The following is a 15,040-nucleotide window of genomic DNA, read 5'->3' as shown; positions in this document are numbered from 1 at the left end:
TATAGAATGAATAAATATCAGACATTTACGTGAGCTCTCACCGGAACAGATAAGTTTGTGGCACTATAAAAACCGTTGTTTATCTACTTTTAGGGCCTTAAAAATCATGGCTGTAGTAAATAGCTATAGAACATAAGACTTGACATTAAAAATACACCTTTTTTGTATACCGCGAAACGACTTACAAGCTCCATCGAATAACCGAAAAAGTTGTATTCTAAACTCGTGTGTGGGTATGTAAAATCTTCCGCCATCCTCAAGCCTACATTCCCGATGGAAACTTTAAGTCCTGTCGTAGGTACATTATTCTAAACTTGTGTCGTCTTCCATATCATTGTTAATCAAGAATAAATGAAGCTTAGTTTGTAATGAAGAAATATATTTTATTTTTAAACTAACACATGTACTTTCTATTTATAAACCCTCTGCCACGGTGATCTATTTAGGTACCTAGGAAAGTATCTATACCTACCAATAGGTCCCTACTTAAATTGGTATCTTCATCTGAAATCTAGATCTAACTTACGTTACGGTATTGATCGAATAACGGAAGTATACCTACTTAATAAGGAAAACTACGTCATGCGTGAATACACCATAACTGTAATGTGAGTATATCGACAGAGGTCTATCCTCCTATCCTAGTGTGGTGCCCTTACAGAGAAAACCAAGTGAAGGGAGACATCCTACAAATATCAAAAGTGAAAGGTGAAAGGATGGACTAAAATCTTTGTTACTCTTTCACGGGGATGGAGCTATTTTGTTGTGTCTGGTAAGTAGGTATTCGGAAAGCTGACAGGCGACTTTGTATCCCGGAATTCCCACGGACAAACCATTCTCGCGGGAACAGCTAGTCATAAATATTAGGAGCGCTTGCTAAGCAAACTTGGAGGCTACGTATGGGTTGCAGTAATTTAACCCGGTGACCTTAAAACACTGACCAAGTGACAGCCTGGACCGGTTTGACGACTATTTGGAGCTTCTGAGAGACAGATATTGCAAAGCCCACTTAACGTCTTCGTCACGTTTGAGTTTGGCAAGAATAATACCAAGTCACATTTTTGGACTTGCTAAGGGTGCCCGCACACGACCGACTTTTAGATTTTTCTTTCTCCACATTTGTATAATATTTATGCCCGGTTCTTTGTTGGACGTGTGCGTTCACCAAAACGCTCTACTGCAAGCGGGTCGTGTGCGGACACTCTAAATGCTATCGAACTCAGTTCTAAACACGTGGTTTAGAACAAGCAAAACCGACAGATAATTAGTTCAAAAACCTGGTTTAAACATTGCTGACGCTAGGATGTCTATAGCTCTAGTGTTATTTCACCAACACTCCAGAGAAGTAGTGAATCATGAAATAAATTGTCATAATAAAATTATTCTTCATACTACATGCCATACCTCCTGTATTTATTGAGTAGCTAGATCAAGTATGCTTAGAAATAAAACCTTGTAGTCCCGGGTACTTTTGAGTTTATAAAATTAAACCAAAAGTATTAATCAACAACAACTTTATTAGTATTATTATGCTTTAAGAATCATTTTGAATCACAACACAACATACAGAAAAATAAGTAGGTAAATGTATACATAATACTAAGTAGAAAATAAGGAAGTACACTATGAAGAAGTATACAACTAAACATGGAAAATATAACATTTGTACCTACTTAATTTTTTTTTAAAACAAGTGTAAGTATAAGTACCTTGAATTAGATTAAGAATCTTTAAAAGGTCAAAGACCAAAAACAATTTTAGTATCTTGTAGCAAGTATTCCATTTAGTTAAACCAAAATTAATCTCATAATTAATTGCATATTTCAAGGCACTTAATCTTTACAAGAAACGACATAAGTACTTATATTTAATTTGTGATAGAGGTATATAAATATAAAAACTATTAAAAAACAACAACGTATTTTAGTGGACGCAAAGTACATAGAATGCAAAATAATTGGAATGGTATTGTGCCAAATGGCTACGTACGCAAACATAAGTCATATGAGGGCACACGACCGACGCCCTCCCCAGCCGTAACAGTCGCCGTGACCGAATCCGGTCGGACAGAATCAGAATCACTTAATTAAAACCCCGAATCAGAAATATAGACTAACAGCATATTTTTATTGTCATGACATTATAAGAAATACAGAAAAGAAAGAGTAGAATCCTGTATTCCTTACCCTCCACAAAAAATTTACACAATTAAAAGGCATTGGAAGGCCGAGGACCGAGTGTTGTGGCGCTCCTTGGGAGAGGCCTATGTCCAGCAGTGGATGATTATTGGCTGATGATGATGACGATGAAAAGGCATTTGACAGCGCTAATCTTCTGTTAAAACTATATATTATGTTTTTGTGGTACCTACATATAAAGTCCATTTATGTTTCTTTTGTAGTAAATCTACTACTTAAGTTGGCACATTTTTGTCAATAGATGGCAGCACAGGTATATTCGTATCGAAAAAATACTGAGCATTTTACAAAATATCATTTTCGTATCAATTTGGATTCATGAAAACTGTTGGTTTGTGACCGTAAATATTAAATTATTTTACTGTTTCAAAAAGTAGGACACAAACTAACAAATAAGACCATTTCCATTGACACTCACAGAACATTCTGCATGCCTACCCATTTTACCTTTAAAAAACCTAATCTCACTTTTTAAACACGCATGTATCTCATCAACTCATCATTTATTACTATCTTCCAAAGTGGTAGGAGATAAAGGAACTCCATTTACTGAGTTATTTCGCACTCACTATGGTTTCATTACATACAGTAGACAATACATTATAATACGCCACCGTCGAATGTGACTTATTATAACGATCATTTCTACAATGATGTCGATTCTGAAGGCACAAAATTTATTTTAGCTATATCAAACTATAAATGTTGTCAGTCGAAAATCGAAAAAGATATGCGGCAACACTCACAGTGTCGAATATTTAACAAAGAAGTAAGAGTTTCGCTAGTTTTCAATTAATATTTTGTGTCTTCAGAATTAATTTCAAATTATGGACGTTATTTACAGTTCTTCATGTTCTGCCGATTCATCATCCTCGTCTTCCATTGGCGGCATCCCCCCGAAATCTCCCATTCCTCCCATACCTCCCATGCCTCCCATCCCTCCCATGCCGCCTCCGAAACCGTAGGGGTCCGGACCGTGGATCTGAAAGAGAATAAAATCATTTTAATCTCGTACAAAAGATTAGGTGCTAAAGATCCAAAGACGGGAAAGTCTGCTTTCATCTCGCTTTCATCTGTCATCTGTCAGTGACATGAATTATCTTTCGAAAGTTTCCTAATATCTTCCGCTAGGGGCGCCACATTGTATGCGTGAAAAGTTAACTCTTTTCGGTTTACCAAAACCTGCATTTATATTGCTAAAAATACCTACCCAAGTGACGTATTATCTGTACTTTATATACTACTTCCGTTGCACTCTCAACGAATGAAGCTACTTAGATTGGCTAATCCTTTAAATACGGTAGCAAACCCTAGACCAGCTCAAGTTTTTATCAAACACACGCTAAGAAGATTAGCTGGGGGGTATACATATCTCTTTTGTTAACCATCATCATCATCAGCCTATAGCAGCCCACTGCTGGACGTAGGCCTCTCCCAAAGCACGCCACTGGATGCGATCTAAAGCTTTCCTTATCCAATCATTACTTTCGCGAGGGCGACCTACACTCATCATCACAACCCTACACGTCCCCACTGCTGGGGCACGGGTCTCCTTCCAATGAAGGAAGGGTTTATGCCTAGTCCACCACGCTGGCCTAGTGCGGGTTGGTGGACCCCAACATAAGCAAGCCAGTTCTGAGAGAGTTGCCGGGTAAGTGGGCAAACCGACTGTCAGATATTTTCAAGTTAATAAATAAATAAACATGTGGGGACATCTCACACACGGCCATCCGACCCCAAGCTAGGCAGACCCTGTGTTATGGGTGTCGGACAGCTGATCTACACAAATACATAGATAGATAGATACTAAATATAAATATCAAGACCCGAGTAAAAATATCTGTCTTTAAACAAATATCTGTCCCAGCCGGGAATCGAACCCGGGACCTTCGGCTCAGTAGTCAGGGTCACTAACCTCTACGCCATTCGGTCGTCAAAGCTGCCCGAAGGCCTCTGACTAGGCTTAACGACTGTTGTTGTAGACTGTAGACCATACCTTGACATATTCCGCCTCCATCTCCGGGGTCCAGGTGGTGTCCTGCTCGTCGGGCAGCATCCACTCCTCGCAGTAGTTGGTCTGCTTGAAGCATATCTGGAATAGAGAACGGGGTGTTGTTAGGTTCGGGTGGTCTTGTGGCGTGCAAAGGCACGAATTATTGTAAAATTGCTTTACTTTTACTTATAAATAGAATAGAATAGAATAGAATAGAATAGAATAGAATAGAAATCATTTATTTGACACACAGCAAAAAAAATGAAAAAACAAAAATACAGTAACTTTCAAAAACAGCTAAGTACTTATATATAAAGAACTTAAGTAATAATTAAATCAAACAAAAAAAAAAAAATATATGTACCAGTACAAAACATTGGACAATATGCTGCGTGTCAAAAAGGCACATCCACTCAGCTATTGCTGCGCCTTAGAGGAACTCGAAGGACACAGCACTGGTGTTTCAATAGAATGTTGAAAAATTGTTTTTGTTATTGCCAAAGGGAAAGGGACGAAAATGTGACTTCCGAAAAATAAGTACTGACTCAGGTACTACACTCACGGGCAATGAAAAAGTTCCAGTGAGAAAATTGGCAATTTACTCCTAAACGGATAAAACTAACTTAATGACGCTTTCTGCAATATTTAAGTATATATAACGGTGCATCTCCGAAGTTGTTTACACTGGTGCTTGAGGATATCTTTAAGTTGTTAAAGTGGGAAAATCGGGGTCTTAACATAGCAGGAACCAGACTGAATAACCTAAGATTCGCTGATGACATTGTCTTGTTCTCGGACAACCCACATGACCTTGAGACCATGATACAAGAACTTAGCGATGCTTCAGGGCGGTTTGGGCTTAAGATGAACTTGGATAAAACCAAAGTCATGACGAACTGTCCCAACAACACCATGGACATCAGAATAAACGAAACCGTCATAGAAAGGGTAGAGAAGTACGTTTATCTTGGTCAAGAAGTCGTCATGGGAAAGAAAAACCAGACCAATGAAATTGATCGGCGCATAAGACTAGCGTGGGCAGCCTACTCCAAAATTGAATTCGCTCTAAAGATGAACATCACGGCTGAGCAGAAAGCTCGTATACATGACCAGTGTATCCTACCTGTGCTTACATACGGGGCCGAAACCTGGGTTTTTACAAAAGAGATTCTCTCTAAGCTCAGAGTGGCACAAAGAGCAATTGAGCGCAAGATGGTAGGAGTGACACTGAGGGACCGAAAGAGAAATGAATGGCTCAGAGAACATAGCAAAGTCACTGACGTCATCAAACGTGTAGCGAACCTGAAGTGGCAATGGGCTGGTCACGTCGCCAGAAAACATGGCTCGTGGTGCAAAACGCTGCTGGAATGGAGACCGTATGGTGAGACACGCCCCGGTGGTCGTCCACAAATGCGATGGACCGACGATATAAGGAAAACATCTGGTAGCAAATGGATAGAGATAGCCCAAGATCGAGACGAGTGGCATAGACTGAAGGAGGCCTACACCTTTGAGGTTGAAAACGGCTAAGAAGAAGATAACGGTGCATCAGAATATTACCAACTAAAAACATGAATATTTTGATCAAATATCCCATGAAATGTTTTAAAAAATGGGGGCAATTGGTGTCAGAATTTTGTAAGTAACTGTTTCTTTGCACGTGAGTGTTTTTGTGCAAAATGTATGAAACGTTTTTTATACATGTAGAACCGTTTCTTTATTTGCAGAGCTGTATCCGCAAAGCCATTATGCCTTTGGAAAGTTTGCTGAAGATATTACATCCTGTGTTTTCATATTGCTAAGATGATGATGACAGCATATTATTTACGTCTTCAGCAGCATCTATGTTTGTGTTTTACGTTAAAACTGCACAACGGATTTTTATGATATTTTGTAAGCAGAAAGCTGATACCCTGGATCAATATAATATAGGCTACTTTTTATCCCGGTTTGCCCACGGAAAAAACCATTAATATATACCTCTTGAGCAGAATCAGGCATGATATCGTCATCGGGGCGATTCTTGTACAGCGCTATGATCTCATCCTCGTTCTCTTCAAACATTCGCTCGCACTGGAAGCAAAAGAAACATAGATTTAGATGTAAATAAAAGAGATTACAAATTAGTTTTCCATACTACTCTCGCTCTCTCACATTGAACACCTGCAGGGCTAGTACGGGGCGCATTTAAGACATGACAAGAGTTTTGCATCGCGCTCACTCACATCGCGCAGCTTCAAGATCGAGCGCGACGGAGAACTTTTGTCACGTCTTAATGACGCGCCGTGCTACATGGCCTGCGACTGACGCGACGTCATATCCTGTTTATGTGTGGGAGGTGGGAGCCCTTAACCAGTAGACAAGTGCAAGGACTGGGCTTGACAGAAGCCAGGCAGGGCACGTGGGGTTACCACCACATTTTCTATCAATTATAATATTTATTTAATGCATGATAGTGATAGTACAGTTTTAAATATCCAATGGCAACTATTGCCAAAAGACCTTCGAACTATCTGATAGTCCAGAAAGATAACATAATCCATTGATCCATGCTGTTGATTATATTGAATATTCGGCAAAATCTGAACTTTAAAAAGATTAAAACCTTTAACTCAATTTCTACAATAAATAGAATCACTTGAGCCTTATAGTTTTGGAGGAGGTCCAATCATATTCTGTAGAGAATCATTACAGGCTATGCTACAGGGTGTCCGACTAAATACTCACATAGTACTCCAGACTCTTGTTCAGGTCATCATCAGTGACAAACTTGGTCTTGGAGAAGTCGGGGTTCATGCCGCCGGAGGGCGACATCAGCTGCATGAGAGCCAGCTTGCCCGTCGACTTGAAGTAGACTCGGACGTAGTCGTCCATCTTTTTACCTGTTTGGGATAAAATATTTATGTATTAATACAATATTTACACTCTACTTGAAAAATATAACAACAAAAATACAAGAATACAAAAATGGCCTTAATACTTTTAGCAGACAACCAGACAAACTTTGGATAGAAGAAAGTGAGTTTAAAAACTGAGGTAGCTATGGTGCAAGGATCCTGTGGTTATTTGGGGATATAAAGTATATTATTTGCATAGTGACATAATTATAACTGTAGGCACTGTGCCCTGGGCTATGAGCAACTAACACAAATCTAACTGGTGAATCCCATCACAATAATGACTAACTTTAGTCTAGCCCTAGTGCTTGTCACCAGCACCCTAAGGGCCTGTTCCACAGTCTCTGAATAATGGCTACCTGTGGAACTAAAGACATGGTGTCACAGTCTAAAACCAAGTTACAGAGAGTGATAGCATGTATTTTATCCCACAGGTAGCCATTGTGAAACAGACATTGGGAAACACAAACATTCATCATCACAACCTATCACATCCTCACTGCTGGGAAACCAGTCTCCTTCCAATGAAGGAAGGGTTTTAGGCCTAGTCCACCACGCTGGCCTAGTGCGAGTTGGTGAAAATGATAATAGAGTGTTTTATTTAAAGTGTACTCACAAATGCCGTCAACAAGTTCAGAGATGTAGACAGCAGAGCGGTGGGCCGGCACGCGCTCCTGCATTGTGTTGCCGGACGCATCCATCCTGAAGTTACCCACCTGAAAATATATAGGTAGGGGTTTGAGGCAAATTAGGCATACATTTGCAACTAGATTACTGTGTAATACTGATAGTTGGAACCACTTCCAGAAGATGATGATGATGATGATGCTAAAATAAATTAACAAATATTATTGATTTGTCAGTTGTTTGCAAATTAAATGTGCTGCTTAGGGCTTGCTAATGTGTGGTAATAGCATACGTACCAGTGTGCTGAAAAAATTGTATTGTATGCCAAAACACAACTAGTCAATCTGAACAACTTTTGTAGAAAAGAAATACATATTTTATAATAATTATGGTCTGACTTAAGGAAGAGATTATTTCAAGCATACATTGCCAATTTGCCATTAAATACTCACATCAATTTTCTTCCATTTTTCAGTTTTCTGAATGGCAGCATTGAGCTCATCAAAGGTTTTGTGACAAACTGCAATCAATTTTATCATATAACTATACTTAATTACAAAAACAAAACAAAAATGACTTATTTAATATCAATGGAGGAAAGCCAAAATAAAAAATAGAAAAGTACATAAAAGTTAATAATCTCATTAATAAGTGTACTACCTTCCGCAGTCGGACACACAGATATTCACGTAAAACCTATAACACCTCTCTTTTTGGTCGGAGCTTAAGTGTGGACTGCAAAATGTGATAAAACAACAACTTACCCAAACATTTCAAGTTTCTGGGGTCAATTTTCGCCGACACTACTGCAAAAGTGGCCAGGAGAACCACGCACAGTATTCTAGCGTGCATTTTGTTAGAAGCTTCTTATAATTAACTATTTGAAAAACACCGAAATGTGTAATTTCAGTGAAAATCTCTTAGAAAATGTTCGTAAATTCGCTCGACGTGGATAAAGTTTATCTTTTCCTGTCAAAATACTCGATAAACACGAACTTGTTTGTGATTGGTTGATTAATTTGACAGATATCTTTTTTAAAACGGTTTCGGATTAGACCTAAATTTTAACAGCCCATAGTTTTTTATTGTGGTTCAAAAAACACGATTTTAACTTATAAATGAATGTATTTGAGAACATCATGATCTCATAGACTTTTCAAATAGCAAGCTTCATTGTAAAATGTCAAAATATAATAAAAAACTGCCTTTGAACTGCTTTGAACGAAGCGCGAAGCTGTTATTATTCTGAGTTACAAACTGTGTCATCAACAAGTTGGTATTACTGTATTACCAACATACAGAATTTATAATATTTGGCGTCATATGAGCAACTTTCTTAATTTCAAATTACTTATTATACCATTTTAGAAACATACATGTATGAAATTAAACATATAAATTTATTGCAAAACACTTTAGTGTCTTTTAACTTGATAAATCTAGCTTTTGAATTATTAATATCTTCGCTCCCTCATAACCCTGCTTTCCGGTTTTCCGCCCGCGGCCCCCTCCTATCAACCGACCTAAACTAAACCAACAGTTCGCATCCGTGCCGTTTGCGTGGTGGACGTTTGCTTTATGGAATGTATAATTTTATTGTGCATATCAAATCGTTTAAAATCCTTAAAATACCTTAATTTCCTTGTTTATCTCTTCGAGAAGTGAAGTTCCCGTGAATATCGTGAAGAAACAGCCAGATTTCAAGTAAAAATCGAGGTAAGTGCTGCGTTGACAGACTGCGTCTTTTTCCATTCTCAGCTTTTGTATCATATTTTACCCAATATTCATTGCTTTTATCATCACAAATTGCTGTTTTATTAGTAGAATTGTTTATTTCCATAAATCATTACTGTTTATACATGTCTGCACCTGTTTGTTAGGCTACGTTACACGTAGTAAAAAGCGAATCAGACCACACTTTTACATCATATTGGAATAATGCTTATCTAGGCTCCGATTGCAAGCAGAAAATCTGAATTTCCTAATGATACGCGACGTCTATTATACCTAGCTAGCGTAGTGCAAACGACTTGGCAACGCGCGTTCTAGATAAAACTAAAGAAATCCTGAAATTGCATCAAAAGTTAAACTTTTTCACTGTGGCCGGTGTCTGTCTTTGTTTTCCGTGTAGAAACGGCCCTTTGTCCTTCGCCAGGGCCCGCTGGGCGCACCATGGCACAGGATTTTCGCCTCTAGAAAAGTGCCATAATGTAGGTAATGATATGATAGTATACATTCATTCGGTACAGCTTCGCCCGTCGCGTCGTTTCAGTCGCGGCTGTGTTAGTACGTAGCTACGTGGATCGTGTCTATGTATTCGTACGGCAGTTTGTTTATAGTGCGAGCCGCTGTAAAATGAGCCGTAAACGCTGTGCCGTAAGGTCTGTTTTGTTGCGTAGGTCGGTGTCCTCGCGAGTGTTTGTCTATCGATCTCAGCGGTGGCCAATAGCATATGGCGGACTTGCGCGGCGGCCGCGCCTCGCCCGCGCTCGGAGAAAGCCGGTCCTATACATTCATTATATTATTATGATGTGGTGAATGCCAAAGCGTCACGGCTCCTACTCGAATCTTTTGTCCGATTCCGCAGCCGACTAGATTGCTAGATATGAAGTTTCAGCTATGTTCTCTCACTCAAAGCGCTATAATCGAGTCATGTTTTGTGGAGCGATGTTTGCTGACCTCCGGTAGAGCGTCATCAAAGAGAGGGGGGAGGGATCCGCTCGAAATAGAAGTGCGGATTGGAAACGAGCGACGTGGCAACGTCGCGCCGCGCGTTTCTCCCTCAGTGTCGGTTCAAAATGGCGTCTGTGCGTGATCGATACTGTGGAATTTGCGTAAAAATGACTGAATTTGTGATGTACCGAGTTGTGGGTCTGTCCGAGCGTATCCCTGGGAGCACAGGGCTTGCGTTCCTCAGCAGGCACCATCTTGCGAAGTACGTATTTCAACCATATTGCGCCGACACTAGTCCTATAAGTAGCTATGGATATACACCTGACAGTATGATTCTATGATAGCTCGATGATTCTCGACTTAGCCTGCATATCCATAACTTCTTATAACCCAGATGCCATGACACTCTAGAAGATAGATGAAATAAAGAATGTAATGCTGCTATGCGCGCATGAAAGTGGATTTCTCCATTTCAGGTATTACGTAACATTAACCTTTGATAGGTTATGAAAACGCATTGGATCAATAAAAGACAGACTCAAATGGCTCTTGAACGGAGAAATAGTAATCATAAGTAACTGGTTAACGGTGAATAGGAGCAAAAACTTATTATGTAGGTTGACCCGATCATAAGCAGTTGCATTGCATCTCCGGACTGATAGACAGATGAAAAACAAAATGGCGGATAACACTTGTAAAATTAAGACGCAGTAGCGCGCGCGGAATGTTGGCAACGTCGCGTTTCGCTGTATCGCTCAGTAGCGCCGTCACTTGTTCGATAAGAACTTTCAAGGCTATACAATGTGGCTATACATTTCGTATCCTCGATGCTTCAACAATGGATAAATTTAATACGTGACTCGCTGTAATTTGTTTTTATGCCGGGCGTTCTACTTATCACTTAAGTTATGGGCGATTATTATCGAAATGTTTGTCTTAAATAGGTGCGTATCTTCTAAACAAATAACTCATGTACTTACTGTGAATTTGTATTTACCTCTTAAAAAATGCAATCTGTATATTATTAATTTTTATCAGATGTATTCAATGTGAGTACATCAAAGTCACGCGTTGCTGAAATTATTACCTTGTATTATGGGTACATAAACAAAACTTACGTCATCACCAGCCACGTTTCTTTTGAAGTAAACACATAAGCGTTTGAGAATAATGTATGATTATAAAGCCATTATTTAAGCTGTTGTTACACTGTACAATTATTTATCGTAGGATATCCTGTTTTGCACGTTTATGAATCGTAGATAGCGTGATAAATTCAAAGACCCCGCAACAACTTTGAAGACGCTCAATAGATGGCGCCAGTAGGTGCAAAAGTTGGTAGTTTTCTTACAAGATTCATCGATGTTGTTATAAAGCAAAGTTATAGAATGTTTAGAAAAAACTCAAACAGAATTTCAATTGACTGGACTGATTTTAAAACATCTCGTTATGAAGACAATAACATATTTTTGTGGTATGGGCTCGAACATGTCTATAATAATAAATAAGTCTGCAAGAATTCACACCATAAACTTAGTGGGGAAACAAAATCTACCGTAGGGCATTTGATAATTTTTGGAAACCTGTTATTATTTGATGTCTTGAAATTAAGAAGATGAAAGATAGCCAATAATAGAATATAATATAGCGAATAAAAGAGACATTCGAAGTGGAACATTTTCAGTTTCCAAGCTCAACTGACTAATGTGAAACTTAAAAAGGGCTGGACGCTTTCCGAATAGAGACTCCAATTCTAATTTAACTCTTAACTCCCACAAAACTACGAATTTGACACTATAGTTACTAATGCTCTGATTAACATGTGGTTTGTAGTCTTATTGTTAACTGCAAAATGTGCTTATATCAATAGACAACCTATCCCATGTCACAAAAAGCTAATCCTCTATGTAAGTCAAAGAAGTTTTACAGTCTAGTCCATCAGACATTTGTTACTTAGGTCGTCCATGGCGCTTAGTTTCTTCAGTGTAGTTATTATTTTACTGAGCTACAAAGCAAGCAAGCAAAGCTGGAAAAATCCAATGCTCCACCACTCTAGCAGTGCTAATAGAAGCCTTCTCTACCTCTATCGGCCTGACTACACTATTAGCTGAGTCGTAATCTGGAGGATTCTGCCACTACAAATAATTCTTCTGCATTCGATGTGAGCGTATGTCCCATCGTTTCAGGATATCCCTTGTCCATATAAAAGCAGTCTGATTTTCTTCAGCTATTGAACTGAAATTCTGTCATAAATCTGGAAGAATCCATTCCGAATCCATTCCCTCCCAGTCACGTGATCGCAATCGTGCCTCTTGTTCATTCCAGTTTTGCTTTCAGTCTCTGCTTAAATTCACTGTTTGGTAGTTGTCCTTCCCTTTTGCCAGGGTTGCAGGGTTGTATCAGGATATAAATAATACCGACTGACATAGGTAATACGTATTGATATTCACTAAAGTTATGAAATTAAATAAAATTGTACTGGTGGTGTAAAATGTGCCAGAAAAAGGATTACACCTATATTTTTTCTAAATATCCATAGCTTTTGGTGAAAGAGAGACTGATTCTTAGTTATTGAAAAACCAGCTATTTCAGACGTTATTATATTTATGATATTTTGAATGCTTGTTTGGTATTATAATTATAGCCCACATAGGTAAATATTTTCATTATTTTATGAGATTCTGCATAAAATATCTCTACAATGGTATGAAAGAGCGGTATAGACTCTACGAATATTGAAGTATTTTATTTTATAAAGGGTTTATAAGTTTAAAATATAAATAATGTTTCATAAATTACTCCAGATATGTTTCATTAAATAAATTTGCTAACGAAATATTGCACTTACTGATGCCCAAACATTTTAAAACTTCATGTATTTTCATGATCACTATAAATATCAATAAATACATTTAGTAAATATTGTTGTTGTTTGTTTTAATTATGTGTAAACCTTAAATTTCATAAATCATGCAAATCATCCTGACTGCTCAAAACTATAGACAGCTGTTATTAAACTTATGTTATTTTCTACGCTGATTTTTCACGAAACTAAGATTTTCCTTTCCTTTTTCCAACAAATACGTCTCAGTTCGCTGCCAAGGCAACCAACTTCTCTTAATGGGCGCAGTTTATTGGAAACCTTCAAAACTATACTTACTAAAAAGCGATTAACTGGGTCAGCGGTGAATAAGTATTATGTTAGCGGATAACCGCCGGCATTAAAAGAGAGCTGCGTTTCGTCTTTACCGTTTAGGCGGGAAAAGACGAACCGCTCGCTTGTGCTCCCAATCGCAACTGTTGTATAATTTTAGAGAAAGGAGATTTGTTTTGGTCCACCTCTTCTGTGGAGGTTCGTTGGTCGTGGCATTTCATACGCGGTATGTCCGCCTCTCGGTGTTACGAGGGCGACGTTGCCGCTCTGGGCGTCACGTCGGCAGCTCGGTGCTCGATTGTTCAGCAGCGACCCTCGCGAGGCGCTGCTCGCAGTCAGTCGGGCGCGCAGCTCAGTGCGCGACGTTTGTCCGAGGAGGGCTCCGCTCCCGTCCCCTCTTTCCCGGGCCGCAGTCTCCGCGAGTGCGACAGAGACAGCATGAAGCCCCAGCGAGCGAGAAGAGCGACTTCGGCGAAAATGAGACAGCGATACGTCGGTGTCGCAACCTCGCCCACCTGACCGTGTTGATGCCGCGCTCGAAAAAGTTGCGCCGTTGCGCTATTTGGAGGCGCACGACTGTTCGTGCGGAGCGTGTGCCGTGACGCGTTATTATCTCTATCAGTTGCCTAAAAATACTAAAGAAAGTAGTTTTTCAAAGCTAACCGAACTTATCAGTGTGGAAATCGACGCATATTCATAAAGGATTCATCGGTATGTAACAGTTTTCAGTTATATTCATTTCAAAACCATAAACTGGCTGGGGTCGCAATTTATCTCTCCTCCTTCGATAAGGGCCAATTATGTCCCCCGTGCTTAACCCCAGATTAGGAACTTCAGAAGAGGATTTTATCAGACAGTTCGTATTTTTACATGGACGATCAGTCTTGCGATGTAATTGTTGGTATTTAGTCGCCATTTTCTACATCGGTGACGAATACCGCCGCGCTGCCGTCCCCGTTTCCGCTGTATTGCTTGAAACCGGACCATATTACTCTATCCACTAAGACTATTATCCATAAACGTGGACTACTTATTCTTCAATCGAGATTCATCCGTTCGCTGATTCACCGGAGTCAGTCGCGTTTTTAGAAAAGCATAATAGAAGATTCAGATATTATATATTTTTTTAACTTGAACGTATCCAAATTTTGTAATTTCGGAACGTGCCCAAAAAAAAGGCGGGATGGGGACGCGCGGGGCGGGAACTTTTTTTTTTGACACATTGAATTTCAGCTGTGTGCCCGATCGACCCCTTTTGATTCTGAATATTTTCATTCAAATAAAACAACACGTTCCCATATTTTTATCGAGTTTTCGCGTGTGTTGCTGCGCCAGCTTGTAATTGTGCACCTCTCTAGGGTGTTATCGATTTGTGTACGTTTCCCGCTATAAATACGTTCGAGTTTGTGTCGCCGCGCCGGCGGACGAGCCGTAGGTACCGGTTCCTCGCGCTGTGTGGGTGCCGAGGGCATTCGAAATTCCAAAGCGGGCGTGTAAG

The 15,040-nt window shown here is 39.4% G+C and overlaps 2 protein-coding genes across 12 annotated transcripts in view; one reads left to right on the top strand and one right to left on the bottom strand.

The window, feature by feature from the left end:
- Nucleotides 1-2,529: 2,529 nt before the first annotated feature.
- On the bottom strand, nucleotides 2,530-8,697 carry LOC105398579 (protein seele). Its single transcript, XM_048621870.1, has 7 exons — nucleotides 8,480-8,697; nucleotides 8,168-8,235; nucleotides 7,705-7,804; nucleotides 6,919-7,073; nucleotides 6,172-6,264; nucleotides 4,195-4,290; nucleotides 2,530-3,180 (listed from the first exon to the last, which is right to left on the bottom strand). Exons 1-7 carry the CDS (start codon nucleotides 8,565-8,567, stop codon nucleotides 3,037-3,039), a joined length of 744 nt encoding a protein of 247 aa, XP_048477827.1. The 5' UTR covers nucleotides 8,568-8,697; the 3' UTR covers nucleotides 2,530-3,036.
- A 544-nt stretch (nucleotides 8,698-9,241) lies between these two features.
- The window catches only part of LOC105398322 (paired amphipathic helix protein Sin3b), a 45,866-nt gene continuing 40,067 nt past the window's right edge, over nucleotides 9,242-15,040 (top strand). For 5 of the 11 annotated variants that reach the window (XM_048624533.1, XM_048624216.1, XM_048624503.1 and 2 more), the window contains exon 1: nucleotides 9,242-9,431. The gene's annotated coding sequence lies outside the window, so the exon portion shown is untranslated. The other 6 variants (XM_048624270.1, XM_048624380.1, XM_048624570.1 and 3 more) reach the window with 6 other exon arrangements.

This window comes from Plutella xylostella, chromosome 2 (assembly GCF_932276165.1).
Source record: "Plutella xylostella chromosome 2, ilPluXylo3.1, whole genome shotgun sequence".
NCBI classification, from domain to species: domain Eukaryota; kingdom Metazoa; phylum Arthropoda; class Insecta; order Lepidoptera; family Plutellidae; genus Plutella; species Plutella xylostella.
The sequence above is the reverse complement of the archived record's forward strand: the minus strand, read 5'-3'. Positions and strand labels throughout refer to the sequence as shown.

What these genes read in the sequence shown, in the direction of transcription:
- LOC105398579 (XM_048621870.1), bottom strand. Translation starts at nt 8,567, where the DNA reads ATGCACGCTAGAATACTGTGCGTGGTTCTCCTGGCCACTTTTGCAGTA. An exon ending in CAGAAACTTGAAATGTTTGG is followed by an intron (nt 8,236 to 8,479) that starts GTAAGTTGTTGT and finishes AATTGATTGCAG; the next exon opens with TTTGTCACAAAACCTTTGAT. An exon ending in ACAAGAGTCTGGAGTACTAT is followed by an intron (nt 6,265 to 6,918) that starts GTGAGTATTTAG and finishes TTTTGCTTCCAG; the next exon opens with TGCGAGCGAATGTTTGAAGA.